Consider the following 20,481-nt stretch of genomic DNA (forward strand, 5'->3'; position numbering starts at 1 on the left):
ATCTTAATCATCCATGTTATAATTCACATCTTTGTCATATGTTCCGATGACGGATCAATTGTAAAGGGTTTTTACCCTGTTATTTTTACTTTGGTGGCTTGCATGTAGATTCTAAGATTGCACTGATGATGATCGGTCAACCGATCGAAAACTAGTTCTGTCTTTGATGTAGCCCTGTATAGGGATTTTAACAAATATACCTTTTATAAAGGATTTTATGTTTTTGTAATGGTATACAGCCAACTACAGGAAATTTTTCCTCGTGGATTTAAAATATCTCGTACAAAACTAAAACACAAAACTAAAATACAAATATAAACAAGTGGCAACCTTAACTTATTATTACCACAGTTTCAATTTAACATGTAGTCCTTTAAATGTTATGTAGGAGGCTTGTGAGATCTCTTACTGTTTTTAATGATAGTGTTACCTTCCTCCTCATCTCTTACATTCAGTAGGTTATCGACAATAACCCCATTATTTAAATTAACATTTTCAAACATCTCAATCTCAATATCTCATCTCTAATATGGGTCCTGAGAAAAAAAGTCTTGAAAAAATGCTTATTTTTGGTCTTCTAAAGTGTACTAGTACCTTAAATAAAATAAAGTCTCATGAGGGAGGTAATAAATTCTTTTAAGTGTGGGTCGAAGGTTCATTGGTCATCATTTGTCAATAATAAATTTAACACAATAATTTAAGCCTTATCACTTTTGATAAACTTTATTGAATAAATTTATATTCAAATTTTAATGTCCAATATCCTATAATATTTAAAAATGTATAATAATGCCCCTTCTCTAATTATAAAATATAACATTATAATCATCTTTATATAAAAAGACGTACCGTGTCGAATAAATAAATAATATAATGTCAATTTATATATAAAATTTTACACAATAAATATTTTAAGATAAGGTGAGCTTTTGCTCAGTAGATAGTGCAAATTATATTGCTAGCTAATGAAGAAATAATAAAGACTATGAAAATAATTAACTACACACCGTAAACCATGTCGCACCCTGACTTCATTAGTGCCATTATCCTGAAATCGAAAACTTTTCAGTAGAGCAAAAACGAGATGTTATCTGAACTCTTCATTTTTTTTCCTGCAACTTCCTTGTACAGTCGAACCCGCTTATTGGAATAGCCTTCGTGCCAAGCAAAAATATTCCTATAACCGGGATATTCTAATAACCGATCACTGGTGACTAATAGTAGAAATAATTCTACCGAATATACGTATCTAATAATAGTACATAATGTACTTTGTACATACTATGTATGTATATACATACGTATATTATGGTTTTATTTATTTTTGTGTTAATAATAGTGTAACAACTGATACTTATTTTATTAAAAAACTAAATTACATTATATGTATTTATGTGCAGGTGCATGCATACACCAATACGTATGAAATGTGTGCAATATGTAGATAATAATAATATTATATTTTCTTATTTAAATACATACAACAGAATTACTTATTTTTTCTGGAAAGATAATCTTAGACGAATTTGTTTTACATAAAAGATTATTCACTTTTTGCTCTAAATTATAATGATTAAAAAATTGACATTAACAGAATTACTTATTTTGTCTGGAAAGATAATCTTAGACGAATTTGTTTTACATAAAAGATTATTCACTTTTTGCTCTAAATTATGATTAAAAAATTGACATTGGATTGGCCTTAAAGAAAATTTTACAAGCGGTTATGACCAAATTAACCGTTTCTTAAAATCTATTGACTGGCAACAGGGGCAACACAATGGGTTAGCAATAAAAATGTTTACAAAAATGAAAAAGTACCTACTTTATGATCTGTGAATATTTTTGTCAGATGCTAGAATTATTGGTGCCCACGGCATACAACGAAGTAATAAAAATATTACCTGAGAGACCCTATAAACCAGAAACAATGTAAACTAGGAATTTGTACATAAAAAGTTTTTGGTTTATCTAAATAATATTATATAAAGCGGTACTTTTTTACTAAAAAACGTATTCCCATAAGCGGTTACATTTATTAAGAAGTAAATGGAAACGTTTCGGGACCTCAAATTTCTATTCCTTAAACCGGGATATTCCTATAACAGGGATTCTAATAAGCGGGTTCGACTGTATAAGTTAACCAAATTCTGCACTCGTGTTGATTATGTATGTAGTCCAGGGTAATAAGGAATTTCTCGGGACACTCAAAGATCCAGGTAGCTGACTACTTTTTTAGTAGTTGCAGACATATAGGAAGAAAACCTACCTGTTTCCTGCGTAGAGTTCGCGTCCGTTTTTTAATTATTAACAATTTAGTGCAAAAATCGCGATTTTTTCGATTTTTTGCACTCCATTCAAAAACTAAATAGTTGACATAAAATTACAAAATTCAGTTTTTTAGAACATTGAAAAACCATCAGAATGCCGATTTTTAAAAGTTAAAAGTTAATTTGTTGCTACACAAACTGCAAAATAAGTGAAAATCGTTATTTGTTAATAACTTTTACTAAAACTACCTTAGAACTTTAATATTTCACCCAAAGTTGGACATTGGGGTACTTAACACAACCTCAAAATTTGAGACCGATCCATTAATTAGTTTAAAAGTTATTCTATTTGTTTATCCCAGAGACCTTTATTTTGCAATAAGATAAGACAGAAAATAATGAAGATAGTGCAATTCTGAGTATGCCAAATGAAAGTAGAAGAATGATAGTATCAAAATGTATTAAAAAAGATAAAAAAAATAATTAACATAGTCAAAAATCCTAATGCTAAATTTTTAAAATTTTGTAGTTTATAAACATTTAGAATAACTCTAAAAATGTTGTCCGTAGAAACAATCTTTTTATATATTCGAAAAGATAGTATTTTAACACGGATTTTCAAATAAAAAAAATTAGCCCGGGTTTATTTGGTACAAAGTTAGCCATATGTTTTTTTTATTCACAGCTAATTTGTTTATAATCATTAAGGAATCTCATTAATGCCATTTTAAAGACAGGCATTTGTATTTTTTCTTAAAAAATTTACACAAACATTATACCTTCACAGCACCCTCTACGATTTTTCAAAAATGTAGTGCAAACGATTACTAGGGTGAATCTACATATCCAGCGAGTTAAAATACCAAAAAACCAATTTCAAACGAATATAATTTGTTGTATCTCCGGATCAACTCAATGGATTTTGATCTTTCTTTTTTAATTGGTAGTATGAAATTTTTACGTACATTACAAATATGCAATTTGTTTATAAATTTATTAATAAACAGTCTAATTTGTTTAAACAATTCTTGAAAAACTATTTTTTTTACAAAAATCTATGTTTTTTAATCATAGTATCATTAATGATCACAGAAAAAGTTAAAGTACACTTTAATAAATAAATGATTTTTATTAGATAATTATTTATTGAAGATAATTTATTTATTAAAGTATACCTTAACTTTTTCTATGATTAATAGGGATAGTATGATTAAAATCATGGATTTTTGGGAAAAAATTATTTTTTCAAAAATTGTTTAAACAAATTAGACTGTTTATTAAATAATAAATGTCTAGACAAATTGCATATTTGTAATGTACAGAAAAATTACATACAAATTAAAAAAAGAACGATCAAAATATATTCAGTAGATCCCGAGATATAGAAAATGATAGTAGTGTTAAGTTGCTTTTTATAGTTTTTGAACTCGTGCATTTGTCGGTTCCCAGCTCCCCTTCACTTACCACGACTAGTCACCAATTAAACTACATTTTTTAAAATTCGTGTAAAATACCAGCTTTTCTAATACGTAAAATGACTTTATCTACAGACAATATTTTTAAAGTTATTCTAAATGTTTTTAAACTACAAAATTTCACAAATTTGGCATTAGGATTTTTGACTATATTAGAGAATCTTTTTATCGTTTTTTAGTACATTTTGATACTATCAGTTTTCTAATTCCATTTAGCATACTCAGAATTGGCCTAACTTCATTATTTTCTGTCTTATCTTATTGAAAAATAAAGGTCTCTGGGATAAACAATTAGAATAACTCTTAAACTAATTAATGGATCGGTCTCAAATTTTGAGGGTTTGTTAAGTACCGCAATGTCCAACTTTTTGTGAAACACTAAAGCTCTAAGGTAGTTTTTGTAAAAGTTATTAACAAATAACGATATTCACTTATTATGCAGTTTGCGTAGCAACAAATTAACCTTTTAACTTTCAAAAATCGGCATTTTGAAGGTTTTTTAATGTTCTAAAAAATTAAATTTTGTAATTTTATGTCAACTATTTAGCTTTTCAATGGGGTGCAAAAAATTGCGATTTTTGCACTAAATTGTTAATAATTAAAAAACGGACGCGAACTCTAGGTAGGAGACAGGTAGGTTTTCATCCAATAGGTATACAATAACTAAAAAAGTAGTCAGCTACCTGGATCTTTGAGTGTCCCGAACATGGTCTATGTCTAGCTTATTACCCTGGTCTAATAACTGCTTAATTACCCTGGTAACTATCTAATGCTAGTACTTATTTAGTTTTAGTTATTGACACTGCTTTACCCTGAAATTAAAACATGAAAAATCGCTTTTGCTAAGGCACTAATATTCAAAATTCGACGTTTAGAGCGTATCAACCTGCCATATCACAGGTTATGGCACTAGAGAAGTTTTACTCGAGTAATTTTTCTTTCTAACAAACATGAACAAAAATGAACGGTACTTATCACAGATCCACTCTCGACCACAGCGTAACGCAAACTGTCTTGTGGCGCTCTTGCTAATGATTAATTGATGAGAGATCCAAAACCGGAAATGGTAATAACGACACAGGCGCACTATGCAGATTCTAAGATAACTAAATTATATGATATTATTCCACAATGAAGGCAACGCCTAAAGAAACGTGTAACGTGTTGGACCAAAAAACAGATTTTCCATTTTTTTAGGGCTATGGCACTATTGAAGCCGGGGTGCGATGGGTTGTTCAGTTATTCTGTCTTATAACAAATCATTCGGATATGCCTGTTAAGCTATTTTTTTTTCTTAGGACTAAAGTTTGTTACAAGGAGATTATAAACATATGGATATAGACGATAATTATATGTATAAAGGATAAGTTTTATTTTAAATGTTATGCTTAAATAAAGCAGGATATTGTGTAAAATGGTAATACTATGACAACAGTTTGTTTTTCTCTATTGTTTTATTATTTATTAAGACATTGTTTATTATGTTATATCGTCGTGTTAATTATAAACAAGCATAATTATTTCTTATTTATTGTTACATTCTTCATACATTCATGTTTATTTACACATTCTTCCATTTTTAATAACGATACATTAGTGTAGGCTTTTTAGTTTTTTATTTAGCAATAAAACGAAAACCTTTGTTTTATATTTCCACAAAATTTATTATAAATTACTGTCACTACAACTGTTTGGGAAAAGTACCTTTTACAAGTGATGTGGTATTACTATGCATTTACACTTTAAATACTCTAACTGAATAGTTTGCGGAGTGGGAAGCTGTTTGTCTCAAGTTGGTCATTCAAAATTATATCTGTATTTTTCGATTTATTAATTTCCATAGATTCTCATAAAGATAGCTTAAGATATTTTGAATATGAAGAGTTTGATACTGTTCATTAAAAGAATGATTATGATCTAGAAAGTGAAATGCGTACATAGAATCTGTTTTTCTATTATTGAAAGCCCTTTTGTGTTCTGCTATGCGTTTGTCAAAGGTTCTGCCAGTTTGACCCATATAAGTTTTTGGACAATCACCACATGTCAGTTTGTATACACACCTCTGTAATTATTGCTTTCCTGTCAGAACTAATAACAACTTAGGAAAATACATTAAGAATATTAAAAGCCAAAAGAAAAATCAATTACTCACAGAGTGGTTTTTACAAACTGACATGTGTTCAAACTGTCCAAAACCTTAATACTGGTTTGTTTTTTCGTCTTCCAGTTTTGTGTAAATGGTTGTTAGTATCTCACAAATACTTGATACAATGTCGTACAATAATTGTTAACCTAATTGTGGAAAGATGTTATAAGTTATGAATGTAACTATCCACGATATATTTCTCTGCGTCATATTGAATAGATTAGACGGATCAAAGTGTTTTTCCAAAACTTTTGACTGGCAGCTGGCAGCTAATTATTTTTTAACAGTAACGACAGACAAATGTTATAATGTTGTTAATATGGCCTAATAGCGTTTTATAAAAATTCTACTCTAAGCTACGATTATACTTGCAGGATATTATTAACCGTAGTTCATACTTGTAGATTACAGACAATTATAATTGTAAATAATAAGTTTTACCTACAAAATTTAACAGCTTGTTTAAGGAGGTAGGTGCAAAATCTTGATCCAATGCTATTTAAATGCATTAATTTTTTTTTCGAATCCTGAGAATACTAATTAATTATTTTTGAAAAATTTCTAATGAAAACGCCTATTGAAAGATTTAATATTATTACCGAGGGCTGAAAGTCCTCTGGCTGAAATTTAGTGTAATTTTTATTTCAAATATTTCGTTCAAAAGAAACTTTTTGTTTCTTCTAAGGCACTTTTGGCCCTCGGTAATGTTGTAATCTTTCATTATGCGTTTAAATTTTTCAAAATACTTATTAGTTTTCTCAGAATTCGAAAAAAAAAATGAATGCATTTAAAACACATTGACGCGAAATTTTGCGCCTACGTCCGTAAGTGAAAAAATCGACGTCTTTATTATTTTCGAAGTCTTTTATGGATCTCTTTGCTAAAATTGTGATTTTAATCAGTGAGAAATAATAGAAAAGTAGTAAAAATAAACATGTATTTATTATGTACTTGCTTTACAAATGATCTACATTGCTATTACAAAAAGAAATAACTTCGTTAGAGCGTATCCTTTGATTTAAATTTTTCTTCTTTAATTTCAATTCGATGTAATATCTGTAGACGTTGTAAAGGCAGTAGATAATAAAACCTAAAATATGAATTTTATAAAGCGAAATTAAATTTTTTAGACAAATAAACATATTACAAAAAATTGTGATTTAAATTATTTCAGAGAGAAAATTAATCCACCAACAACCACTTAGTGAATATAAAAAAACGAAATATAATATACTTATGGTTATAAGCCACTTGCTGGAATATGCAGAAAACGAAGACCAACTACTATAGTTAATCAGGATGACCAGATAGTGCTGGGTGAAAAGAAGAAAATTGATATATGGCAAAACTATATCAAAGAGCTCTTCCATGACGAAAGACCAATGAGTGAAGTTTATACAGACGACCAGCTGACTGGCCCTTCAATCACCAAAGAGGAGGTAGAAAAGGCAATATTAAATTCAAAAAACAATAAGGCACCTGGACCAGATCAAATCCCTTCAGAAATACCCAAACTACTGGATGAAAGGGGCATTTCAGCACTACATAAAATATTCAATTTTATTTATGAAATTGGTTGCTATCCTCTACAGTGGTTACGCTCTACATTTATACCCTTACTCAAAAAAGCCCATGTAAAAAGATGTGAGGATTACAGACTCATTAGCCTGATGAGTCACACTTTAAAGATATACTTCAAAAAAATGTAAGTGGGACATCAGTGATTCTCAGTTCGGGTTTAGGCATGGTTTAGAAACAAGAAAAGCAATAGTAGCAACACAGGTGCTGGTCCAAAATTGTTACTATCAGAGGAAGGGCATGTTCCTATGCTTTTTAGATTCACAACAAGTTAATGCAGATCCTCAAGAAACTTGATATAGACCAAAAAGGCATTAGATATGCATAAGATAAGATATGCATAAGATAAGGCATAAGATATGTCCACAATATGGCTGCAACGAATACTGCAATTCTTTGGTCACGTGGTTCGCAGAGGTGACGACAGTTTGGAGAGATTAATTGTTTCTGGAAACGTTCCGGGGAGAAGATCAAGAGCCCGATCACGAACTAGATGGTCCGATCAAATAAAGAATTCAGCTGGAAACTCATTCTGCGAAGCTCTTAGAGCAGCTGAAGATAGAGACCAATGGAGAAACATTGTTAGGAATATTGGAAGAAATCACGATCCTCGGTAATGGGGAAACGACAAGAGAGAGAGAGATACATAAAAGAAGGAGTGTTCGACAGGGATGTGTGCTTTCCCCTCTTTCAGTTAACATTTATTCGGAAGCCATACTTCAAGAGTTGATAATCATCATTAAGAGACTAAAAGTAGCTCAATGAAGATCTAATAGCAAAAAAATATTTTAACGTAAAGCAGTAGAGCATCATGTTGCTGGAAGTAATCCATTGGCATCCACTTTAAGCCAAACTATTTTATACTTTTTACTATGTAGTTGGAAGATATAACTTAACCAGTGTTTGGCATTGTGGCTATTTTGCAAGGACATAGAGTTCACTGATGATGGACTGATAAGTCCGAAAACGTTTTGAACGTAATCCTTTTGGATTTTTAAAAATTTTATATTTTTATTAAAATATACCAACTACACCAGGGAGTGTTTTACTTCAGATGGTATACAGCCAACCTTCGGGAATTATCCCGTCTTATTTATTATTTACTTTGTGATTATGTATTTTCTTTTTAGTTGAGATAGCATTTTACGCCCGTTATATTTTTGTGACAAAAACGTTTTTTAGCAAAATGAGTTACCTTAATATATAAATAATGTAAATACATACAAGATGAAATGCATATTGCACCAAACGCTGCTTTCGGGGGCATCAATATCAAAGTAAATGCTATAAAAGCTACCACCATTGATAAGTGGAGAATTCCAAATAATAGAATTAATGAAGATTTTTCCTAAAATGAAAAGGTAAGTATTACAAATATTTTAAATATATACCTAGCATTTAAAAGTTTATGGATTGATTAAATAGTTACCTATTCTTATATTAGGTCTTGTTATTCTACGATTATAAGGCTATGGTCGTATTTGTGACGTTTACTCTCAGCTATCTTGCCATTTTTAAAGTATGGTAGTCGGTGCCTCATAGTCTTAAATCTCTTATTATCCGAGCTAATCTATCATTTTCCATTCATGTAACATGCTGCTAGAGTAAGAGCCCGTGGTCGCTAGGCATTCCATATTTAATAAAAGCTGAAAGTTTCTCTGCCCAGGTCCCCAGCACAGGTAAAAACTATCAGCGAGTACGGACTTTGGATCGTGGTTACTTGAGCAGGTAACAGGTAACAAAGATGTGTAAAATATTATATTACTTTCCTTAAAATATAAAAGCTGAATTTTATATATGTTACTTGGACTACTATCAAAAGATAATATCTCAGTAGCCGGACAGTTTCAATAGTTTTGTCACCTTGCCGGACACATTGAAAATCTATCTACTGTAGGTACGAGCGCGAGACAATATTATGTACTCGAGTGTATACGAAACGTTCAAGAAAGGAGACAAAGAAAACCCCAACAGTTATAGAGGTATGAATCTACTGAACACCGCACTTAAGTTAACGACAAAAGTTCTAACCAACAAAATCAATAAACTAACAACTTTATCATATGAACAACAAGGATTCAGATTCGGAAGATCCTGCGTAGACGCCGTATTTGTACTGAGACAAATCACCGAAAAGGCCATTGAGTACAATAAACCAGCATATATATGTTTTATAGACCTGACAAAGGCTTTCAATCGCATCCAAGTCGAAGACGTCCTACATTTACTGTATAGAAGAAACATACCAATCAATATTATACAAACCATCGAAAACATCTACTTTCATAATCGAATACAGGCAACGATAAATGGAAAACTAACGCAGTTTATACCAGTACAAAGCGGAGTCAGACAAGGTGGCTCGTTAAGCCCATTGTTCTTTAATATAATAATGGACGAAATAATAGAAGCAGTACGTAAAGGTCATGCTTACAGAATGGGGAACAAAGAAATCCAAATATTATGTTATGCAGACGACGCCGCATTAATCGCCGAGACAGAAGACGATCTCCAAAGATTAACACACATCTTCAATACAACAGCCAAGAAATACAATATGATAATATCAGCAGAAAAAACCAAATCTATGACATCTAAATACCTACTACGATGTAAAATCGAAATTGATGGGAAAATAAAGCACGAAGCAAGGTTTAGATATCTGGGAATAGATATAACCAGTTACGGAGATGTTGAAGAGGAAGTACGACAACAAAGCTTAAAAGCAAATAAAGCGGCGGGATCTCTTAATGACAATATGGAAGAACAAACACCTTACACAAATGCAAGAATCGATAAAGCAGCAATTAGACCTATATTGACATACACGGCGGAGACAAGACCTGACACATCTAAAACGAGACGACTACTAGAAACAACAGAGATGAAAATACTCCGACGAATATCAGGGAAAAGTCTATTGGATAGGGAGAGAAGCGAAAACATAAGAAGATCATGCAATGTAGAAGACATAAATGGATGGGTGACAAAACGGAAACAGGAGTGGAACGAACACATTAGTAGAATGGCAGAGGATAGGATAGTACGAATAGCACGAGATAAGTCACCAAATGGGCGAAGAAGTATTGGCAGACCAAGAAAAAGACGGTGCGATAACTTAAACAATTTAGAAGGCTAATATTGAAGAAGAAACAGGCTTTAAAGCCTACATACAAGAAGGAAGAAGAAGAAGAAGTGCATACGAACGAGTGAGATAATGAGTTCCGTTTACTGCGATCTTTTACTGCGCATCATTAGTCGTATTATTTATATTTATATAATATTATATATTATTATACAGGGTGTCACAAAAGTAGCGGGACGGTCGAATATTTCGCAAAATGAACATCTGATCCAAAAACTGAAAAGTACATGTTCAATATTTTTCACAAGTCTATCAAATGATACCAAACACGGCCCTGGAGGTGGGGTGTAGGTAACTTTAAAATCAAATAGGAATTCCCATTTTTTATCTGCAATATATAATTAATCTAAAATAATTAATTATATATTGACAAACAGAAACATCCACCACTCTCAAGTACTAGACATACGATGTTTAAGTGCAGCTAATATTGGAAGCGATCACAACCTAGTACTTGGAAAAATCAGAATAGAGCTACAAAGAAACAGGAAAGAAGACCCTGTTGAATGTGAGACAAGAATAAAGGTAGAACAGCTACGAGACTTGTCAACACGAGATCTATACCAGAGAACACTGCAAAAAGTACTGAATGAAAACTACATTACACCGGATGAAGAAAGTTGGAGGAAGATCAGAGATAATATCAAAATGGCAGCAACGGAAGCACTTGGAGAACGTAAGATAAGTAAACATATACGAAAGAAACGGAGAACTCCATGGTTCTGTGAAGAAATAAAAATAAAATGCCAAGAAAAAAAGAAAATCTACCTAGAATACAAGTTCAAAAGAACGAGACAAACATATGAAGAATATAAAAGAGTACGAAATGAATTAAACTCAATAGTAAGAAGGAAGAAAACAGAACATTGGGAAGCATTTTCAAAAGAGATGGAGCACGACTTTTATGGGATGCAAAAGGAAATGTGGAAAATGATAAGAGGTCAAAGAGCAGAGATGAAGGAATAGATAGAAGTAAAACATATTGATACAAATACATGGACAACTTACCTAAAAAACCTCTATCAAACAGCTAATCACAAAGAACTGGAAAGACCAGGATTAGAATCGGATGAGAAAACAGAAATTAAAGAGGAAGATATAAAGAACGCCTTAAAAAAGATGAAAAATCGAAAAGCTCCTGGGAAAGATGGAATAGCTAATGAAGTTTTAAAATACGGAGAAGATAGACTTCACAAAGAACTGAATATCCTTATAAGTAAAATAATAAATACAGGAAGAATTCCAGAAGAATGGAGAACCACTCAAATGATAGCGTTATTTAAGAAAGGTGATAGGGCAGACCCCAGTAACTATAGAGGGATAAATTTATTGAGCACTATACTGAAATTCACAACAAAAATACTTATGGAGAAAATAATGACGTGCATAAATATATCGGATGAACAACAAGGATTTAGAAGTGGAAGATCATGTAACGATGCAGTTTTTGTGATAAGGCAAATAGCGGAGAAATCATTAGAATATAACAAACCAGCCTTTTTCTGTTTCATAGACCTAGAGAAAGCGTTTGATAGAATCAAATTAAAAGATGTGATACACCTACTATATGAGAAAATTTTACCACTGGATATCATAAAACTGATAGAAAATATATATGTAAGAATTCAAATAGAAATGAAACTCAATGGAATAATAACAGAACCCATAGAAACAAACACAGAAACCAGGCAAGGAGATTCACTAAGCCCTCTACTTTTAACATAATATTGGATGCAATAATAAAACAAGTGAAGAAAAAATGAGGGTACAAAATGGGCAATAGAGAGATAAAAATACTCTGTTACGCTGATGACACCGTGTTAGTAGCAGAGTGCGAAGACGACCTACAAAGATTATTGCACGAGTTCAACATTAACGCAAAAGAAATTAATATAAAAATATCAGCCCAAAATACAAAAAGCTTAGTAATTGCCAAAGAACCAATAAGATGCAAATTGTAGTTAGACAATCAAATTATACAACAAGTAATGACTATCGAATATCTGGGAATTAATCTATCAGCCGACAACAATATCGAAGAAGAGGTAAAAGACCAAATAATTAAAGCCAGTAGAACGGCCGGATGCCTAAACGACACAATTTGGAAAAACAAACACCTAAGATTGGAAACAAAGGCCCGAATATACAGGGTGTCCCGAAAAGATTGGTCATAAATTATACCACACATTCTGGGGTCAAAAATAGTTCGATTAAACCTAACTTACCTTAGTAGAAATGTGCTCGTAAAAGAAGTTACAGCCCTTTGAAGTTACAAAATGAAAATCGATTTTTTTCAATATATCGAAAACTATTAGAGATTTTTTATTGAAAATGGACATGTATCATTCTTATTGCAGGAACATCTTAAAACAAAATTATAGTGAAATTTGTCCACCCCATAAAAAAATTATGGGGATTTTGTTCCCTTAAACCCCCCCCAAACTTTTGTGTACGTTCCAATTAATTCATTATTGTGGTACCGTTAGTTAAACACAACGTTTTTAAAACTTTCTTGCCTCTTAGTATTTTTTCGCTAAGGCAGTTTTTATCGAGATGTGACTTCATTTTCAATATATTTACATAAAAATTTTATGGGGGTTTTGTTCCTTTAAACCCCCCAAATGTTTGTGTACGTTCCAATTAAACTATTATTGTGGCACCATTAGTTAAACACATTGTTTTAAAACTTTTGCTTCTTAGTATTTTTTTCATAAGTCACCTTTTATCGAGATGTAGCTTCTTTTTCAAAATATACCTAAAAATGTAAATTATAACCAAATTTTCAGATTATTAACAGGTCTTTATAATCGTACTTAACCATATACCGGGTGTCCCAATAAGAATGGCTCTCGGCCATATCTCAGGAACCGTTTATGGTAGAGCTTTCAAATAAAAAATTTTATAACAAAAGTTGCCTCAGGAAAAGCCTGGAAATTATTTTCATAATTGTGGGACCACCGCTAGAGGGCGTAATTGAATATCAAAAATTAAAAAATCTAAATTTTACAAAACTTTCCTAATGAAGGGGCACTGGAAATCCAATCGTCGTATTCTTCATAAAATTCTACGTATATTTGATTTGCCAAGTTTAGGTCTACCTTTGGAAATAAGAGCTGGGGGTGAGTGGGAACCTTGTTATGAAAAACTGGCTGTGAGTCCGGTTCTGCTTAATCAAATTTTGCAAACTTGGTCTTGTTGAAGACAGATCTTTTTCTTCAATGTAAAAGTTATGATTTCGAACCAACTTACTGAGTAATATGCCAGCTAGAACGCGTTATTTAATTTTTTTAAGAAATCTAGTGTTCCTTGGAAAATATTAAATACAAACCTGCATTTTTAATACCATATTACAAAATTAAACAAAATTAGCAACAGAATAGCGAAAGCATGTTAATACCTTTTTTCTATCTCGAGATATCTTACAAAACGTGTAAATTTAAAAACATAACTGTTACTGTCACCGGTAAACGAAATTCATTAAAAGTAGTGTGCTATGGAAACATTTTCCAGCTGTCACCCAAGTAGCAATTTGTCGACGCGACAACGTTGTCTACCGCGTGGCAACGTTTTGTTACAACGTTGTTATTGCCTAGAAGACGACCCTATTCTGCACTAATTTGGTGGACGATTTTTGAGTTGTCTTGACGTTGCCTAGGCAACCTCCTATGAAGCAACATCGTTTCGTAAGCGTTGCATAAGACAACTGAAGCGACTATAAAAAGAACCTGCGCGTGCAATGGTTGCTCAAGGAGTCAGACTAGTTATGTTATTTTACCTATATTTTTAACACCTGTATGGTGAATGCGAAAACCAAAATGGTAACTATTTTGACATCGTATTAGGTATTTAAATTTATTTTATTTAGGACTTAAACAAAATTACCTGATCTGAAAATTTATAAACGCATCTCAGATTACCGTCAAATATGGATATTTCACCTTTAAAAAACACACGCGCTACTTTTTTACGACATTTTTGACAAAAAATATGCAAATTTAAAAAAATCAAATTTTAATATAAAAGTTAAAATTTATGTTAAAGATGTTCTGTATAAATTTAATGTATTGATGGTGCTTTTAAAGGTATCAGAAAAAGGTATCATTTTTTATATTCTGTATTTTCATTTCCTTTACATCCCAAAAATCTCAAGTAAAACCAAAATGGTGCATTAAACAATATTACCTTATTACTAAAAAAATACCTTATTACCAACCCTAGACCGATAAGACAACTTAGAAGTCCAATCGCCAACCAAGCCCGGCCGCGCTGACTATCCCAACCATTTTATAACGCACCCTCTTATTGGGTGACAGAGAGGTCATGTGACCAGTGTCAAAAGTGTAGCATTCTCCTTAACAGCGTTGCCACATTTTGGAGATTTCTACATTTTTGGTAGATTTTTGATATTTTTTAAAATATTCTAGTAGGTAATATTGTTTAGTAGATTTTTGTTATATTTCAACATTTTGTTATGACTAAAATAAAATTTGCTTTTTAATAGTATTTACCCCATTTCTAAATTAATTTTCACACATTTGGTTACAATTTCCCAATCCGAAAATAAGACCGAAAATAAGATTTAGAATAATTAGGTCATTACCGAAAATAAGATTCAGGACGTAGATGATGAATATTACAGAGAAATGAAACTGGAAACTGGATTCTTGTGTAACAAACTTGCAGATTTCAAGTAACAGTGCAAGCAGTATTTCAGGTGTTATTGAAGAGTTCTGGCATTCGGTGAGCCTATTAGAAGCTAACGATGGAAAACTAAAATATCTAAACATATGTAACTTTTCAAAACACAAAATGTTGTGTTCACGTGTTTCTAATGTTAAATGCGAAACAATTGTTTGAAGAATTTGATCCAGACATGCAGCTGTTAAAATTAGTGGATGACAAAATATTCTAGTTGTTAAATGTACCTATTCATATTTTTCGAATCATGAGGAAACTATAATAAGTATTTTTGAAAAATTTAAACGCAGAATGAAAGACTGCATTATTTAGAAAAACCAAAACGTTTCTTTTGAATGAGATATTTGGAATTAAAATGACACTACATTTTGTCTTTTTTTCACCCCTGTAACTTATTAAAATAAACATTATAGAAGTTTTCAGGGACTTTCGGTCCTCGGTAATAACGTAATCTTTCTTTCTGCGTTTAAATTTTTCAAAATACTTATTAGTTTTCTCAGGATTCGCAAAAAATGAAAACATTTAAAATACATTGAACATTTTAACGGGCGACATTTTGCGCCTATCCCCTTAAGTTAGCTGTTGTTTTTATTATCAAAAATCCCAAATATATCCCAAAAATCCTTAAGTATATTTTAGTTTTTGATTTAGTAGATTTTATCTAAAAAATGGTAATTACCAGTTGTTGTTTTGGAATAATTAGGTTTCCAATTTTTTGGAATTCCTCTTGGACAGTTAAGACGGATATGCAGATTACTGTATAAGTATACTGTATTTACATGGCCTAAAAAGAATCTACTGATTTTGTGAAAACAAAACTACTGAAAGAGTAAAAATTGACCTGGCAACCCCGTCTAGCAGGCAACCCCGTCTAGCAAAGCTGATACAAAGATTGAAAGATTAAGGTTATCAAATCTACTGATAAAACAGTGGACAATGGAATGGAAACCAGCTATTAAAAAAACAAACAAACAGGTTGTTAAATAAATCGAAAATTTCCAGCAAAATAAAACATATAATAATAAGAAAAAAATAAGGTTATAAAGTAAATTCTTTTTCTCCTTCTGAAGTTGCCGCAAAGGTGTCACACACCTAGAACAACACAAGAACAACACCTAGGGTCGTGACAGACAACTTCAGAGTCGGCCAGGGCGTAAATTAGTTTAGCATTATAACGTTTTTAAGTCGTTGCGATTGTTGAAAAAACTGAACTGTGATATGTAGTTGTCACAATGGTAATAAATTAGTTGCCCGTGTAACTAAAGGTATTACTTAAAGTTGTAACATCGCAATGTCAGTCGGGATAGGGGACGTTGGCCGAAACAACTTAAAATGCTCTCGGGCAACGTTATATACAGTGCATTTGTTTGTACTGACAACCAATGCGTCGAAAAATTGCTACTTGGGCAACGTATATTAGGTCTTTTCAACGCTTCTCATTTGTTTCGAGCCTCGTTCATATCTCGTATATTAATATTATACACGGATTATACGGCATATGACAGAGGCTCGAAACAAATGAGAAGCGTTGAAAAGCCCTATTACAAAGAAATAAAAACAACTATTTAGTGATGACATAAACGTTCAAATTTTTGCCCATCATTTTCGTTGCAAACATTTACTCTTTCAAGAGTAGATTGCATTGCAAAAAAAGCTCTTTGGGATAAACAAATTGAATAAAATTGAACTAATTGACGAATCGTCTTATTTTTTTTTTGCATTATGTGGACTGTTTGATTCAACTTTTCGTGTAATACGAAAGTCTTAAGGTCATTTTAACAAAAGTTATAGCAAATTTTTTATTTTCGAAATTTTAGTTTTATTTTAAAATTTCTAAAGCAACAAACGATCGGACCAAAATTCAAAAACTGCCATTTTAAACTTTTGCTAATCTTCTAAAAGAAGGATACTATACGCTGTGAGCTCGTACCTAGAGGGGATATTTACAAATTCACAAGCGCCAGTAGTGGCAAGTCTGTAAACGTTTACCGGAAATTTGACATAAATGTCGAAGTGATTAATTTAAAATTAAAATTAAAAACATTAATTATAAAAAATATTAGTTGGTCAAAGCTGTGATACATATTTTTACCTTAAATATACTTTAAATACTGAATTTAAGTTTTTTTAATGTTCCGTAATTATGTAATTCTAAATTAAACAATTAATCTTAGCGCCATCTACACGATAATTGTGAAAGTATCCGAAGTAAGAAATTCATATTTTATCAATAGAACGTCAAAATAATTAGCAAAATCTTAAAAAAATCGATTACAATTTAATTACTTTTTTGCGTTGTAAATATTAAGCGATAACAATTAAATAATAAATTTAAAAATTAGCGGTGAAAGTTGAATTAGTAATCCGCTAGGAGCGCCACCAGCGAAGCTCAGAGTGTATAAATAAAATATTTAATTACCCTATTTTTACCTGTGGCGATTTAAACGAAAAAACTGCCAGTTTTGACACTTATTTGTTAATAACTATAATTCTCGTCCGAACTGTGACGGGCATTTTTGTATTTATAATGTATTAGGTATATAGTACCCAAAAAACTCATTTGCAACCTGGCTGCTCAAGTGTCCCGAACATGGTGTAATATTTACCTTATTTCCCTGGCGTATAAGTTTTCAATCTAATAGCACATAAAACAGCATCAAAAAATGTTACTCTACATCCTACCAGATTGAAAACAATGGGAACCTTCCCTGGTAACACCTCCGAGGCTTCTACAATTTGCAAGCCATAACGGATGCTTAGACTAAGGAAGATGAGGGAATTTTACAATTTATAATTCCCGTCCCATCTGCTCAGCGTGGTAAAGTTCCAACGAGAATGGTTCCCTTCGTACTCAAATCAGAGTAAACATGTAAATCAAAAATGAATAACCATTTTCAATTTCGTTGCAACACGAAGCTACAGCCGCATCATTATTCTAGTTCAATCAGAGAGTGTAGCAAGGACCTCTACCGGTTTCGAAACTTATTAGTCTCTCATCAGGAGGCACATATGCTGCTCTCTCTGACCCAACTAGGACAAACCCCGGCGTGCAGTCACGGATTGCAACGAACGAAATGACAGGGATGCTCTAGCGGCAACTGCTAGCAAAAGACTAAGTTTTCAATCTAATAGCACATAAAGCAACATCAAAAAGGAGGTGTTACCAGAGAAGGTTCCCATTGTTTTCAATCTGGTAGGATGTAGAATAACATTTTTTGATGTTGTTTTATGTGCTATTAGATTGAAAACTTAGTCTTTTGCTAGCAGTTGCCGCTAGGGCATCCCTGCCATTTCGTTCGTTGCAATCTGTGACTGCACGCCGGGATTTTTCCTAGTTGGGTCAGAGAGAGCAGCATATGTGCCTCCTGATGAGAGACTAATAAGTTTCGAAACCGGTAGAGGTGCTTGCTGCACTCTCTGATTGAACTGGAACAATGGTGCGGCTGTAGTTTCGCGTTACAACGAAATTGAAAATGTTTATTCATTATTGTTTTATATTTTCATTTTTTAAATAATGTTTCTGGAGACCGTGAACAGTTCTGTTTCCTATTGCTATGCGTCTTTTTATTTCATCACTTGTCGTGTTTGTTGCGTTTACTTGCGATCCAAGATATGTGAATCCTTTGACTTTCTCAAAGGTATGGTTCTTAATTTTAATTCTGTGTTGGATATTTCAGGAGTTTTTAGAAACCAGCATATATATTTGTTTTTTTCCTCGTTTACCACAAGTCCTAATTCACTTGCCTACTTTAAAAATATGTAATAAATTTTATTTTACTTACCCAAATTATACCAGATGTTATAATAATGCCTCCAACCAAATGGAAAATCCAAAATATTAAATAGTTTCCACACAATTGTTTATATCCTATACAAAGTACGTAATGTTTTCGTCCTGCAAATATTATTATACCTATTGTTCCTGTTACCTGTAATATAAATTGAAATTAAATCAGGTTTTAGTTCTGTAATCGGGCCGATTTTCATATAGTATTTAGAGTGTAAATATAATGTTTATTGACATATTGTATAGGGTATCCAGAATTATCCAGAATACACATGGCGCAGCCCAGATGGACGAACAAGAAACCAAATAGACTACATCCTAATAAGATCAAGATGGAAGCGTCGGCCATCAACTGTAAAACATATCCTGGCGCAGACTGTGGAAGCGATCATCAACTCCTGGTATTGAACGTTCGACTTCGTTTTAAAGTCCCCAAAAGAAGACCCCTAAGAAAAGTCATGCCTCGAAATCCATCAAAAATCAATGAGTGTCAACATACCTTAGAAGAAGCTCTTTCTTTAGACCAAGTAGATAGTGACCCTGAGAGCACTTAAATCTATCTCAAAGATAAGGTAATCGAGGTTGCAAAAGACCGTGAGGCAGCGGTTTCCCGGGCCGTAAACTACGGATATCCGATAATACAAGGACTATGATTCAACGCAAAAAAGAACATAAAACTAGATACGGAACAAACGATGAATACAGAGCGTTATCGAAAGAAATCAGAAAACCGCAAAGTGCCGCAAAGACAAAGCTGATTACATCTTTCAAATATGCAAAGAGATAGAGGAACATGGCTGTCGAAATGAACCGAGGGATTTATTTCAGAAGGTCAAACTCCTTACCAGAGAACGTATGAAATCTTTGATTACGATTTTCTCAAAACGCTAAATTTTGACTTTGATTAGGTATTGCTATATTAATTACACTGTGTTAGTAAGTGGACATCGTGCCATAAACAAATACTTACTAAGTCAAATGCCCCCATAAATACAGCCGCTACTTTGTGTTTAAAATAAAAGCAAAACATTTGAACACTTTTACTTGAGAAAACAAGTCTAAAGGTGTAACTTTGTCGACTGGAGTTGATATATAAATACACTGAGAGTTAATCGAAACTTACATCATGACGTAAAAGATCGGCATTTAAAGTAAACTTATAACGTAATGGTGTTTTATGTGGTGTTAAAAATAACATTTTAAACATTGTTTTCATTAAACAGTTCAAACTGCTAACTGGAGAATAATACACTAAGCATCAAAATTAACGCACCCCCTTAAAAATGAGACATTTTTTATGTCTCGTATTTCCTAAACCTGTTGTCCTATTTAAGTGATTTCTTAAATATGTTCTTGCCGCATTATTTAACAATATCGCTGTA

The 20,481-nt window shown here is 32.2% G+C and overlaps 1 protein-coding gene across 1 annotated transcript in view; it reads right to left on the reverse strand.

Moving 5' to 3' along the window:
- The window catches only part of LOC114325913 (transmembrane protein 43 homolog), a 94,910-nt gene extending 74,727 nt beyond the window's left edge, over window positions 1-20,183 (reverse strand). Inside the window, exons 1-2 of the mRNA XM_050649093.1 lie at window positions 20,070-20,183; window positions 19,095-19,241 (exon numbers count right to left, since the gene is read on the reverse strand). Coding sequence (XP_050505050.1) covers window positions 19,095-19,241; window positions 20,070-20,129 — 207 coding nt within the window. The 5' untranslated portion in view covers window positions 20,130-20,183. The remainder of the gene's footprint in view (window positions 1-19,094; window positions 19,242-20,069) is intronic.
- Window positions 20,184-20,481: the final 298 nt, after the last annotated feature.

Source organism: Diabrotica virgifera, chromosome 4, assembly GCF_917563875.1.
Source record: "Diabrotica virgifera virgifera chromosome 4, PGI_DIABVI_V3a".
NCBI classification, from domain to species: Eukaryota; Metazoa; Arthropoda; class Insecta; order Coleoptera; family Chrysomelidae; genus Diabrotica; species Diabrotica virgifera.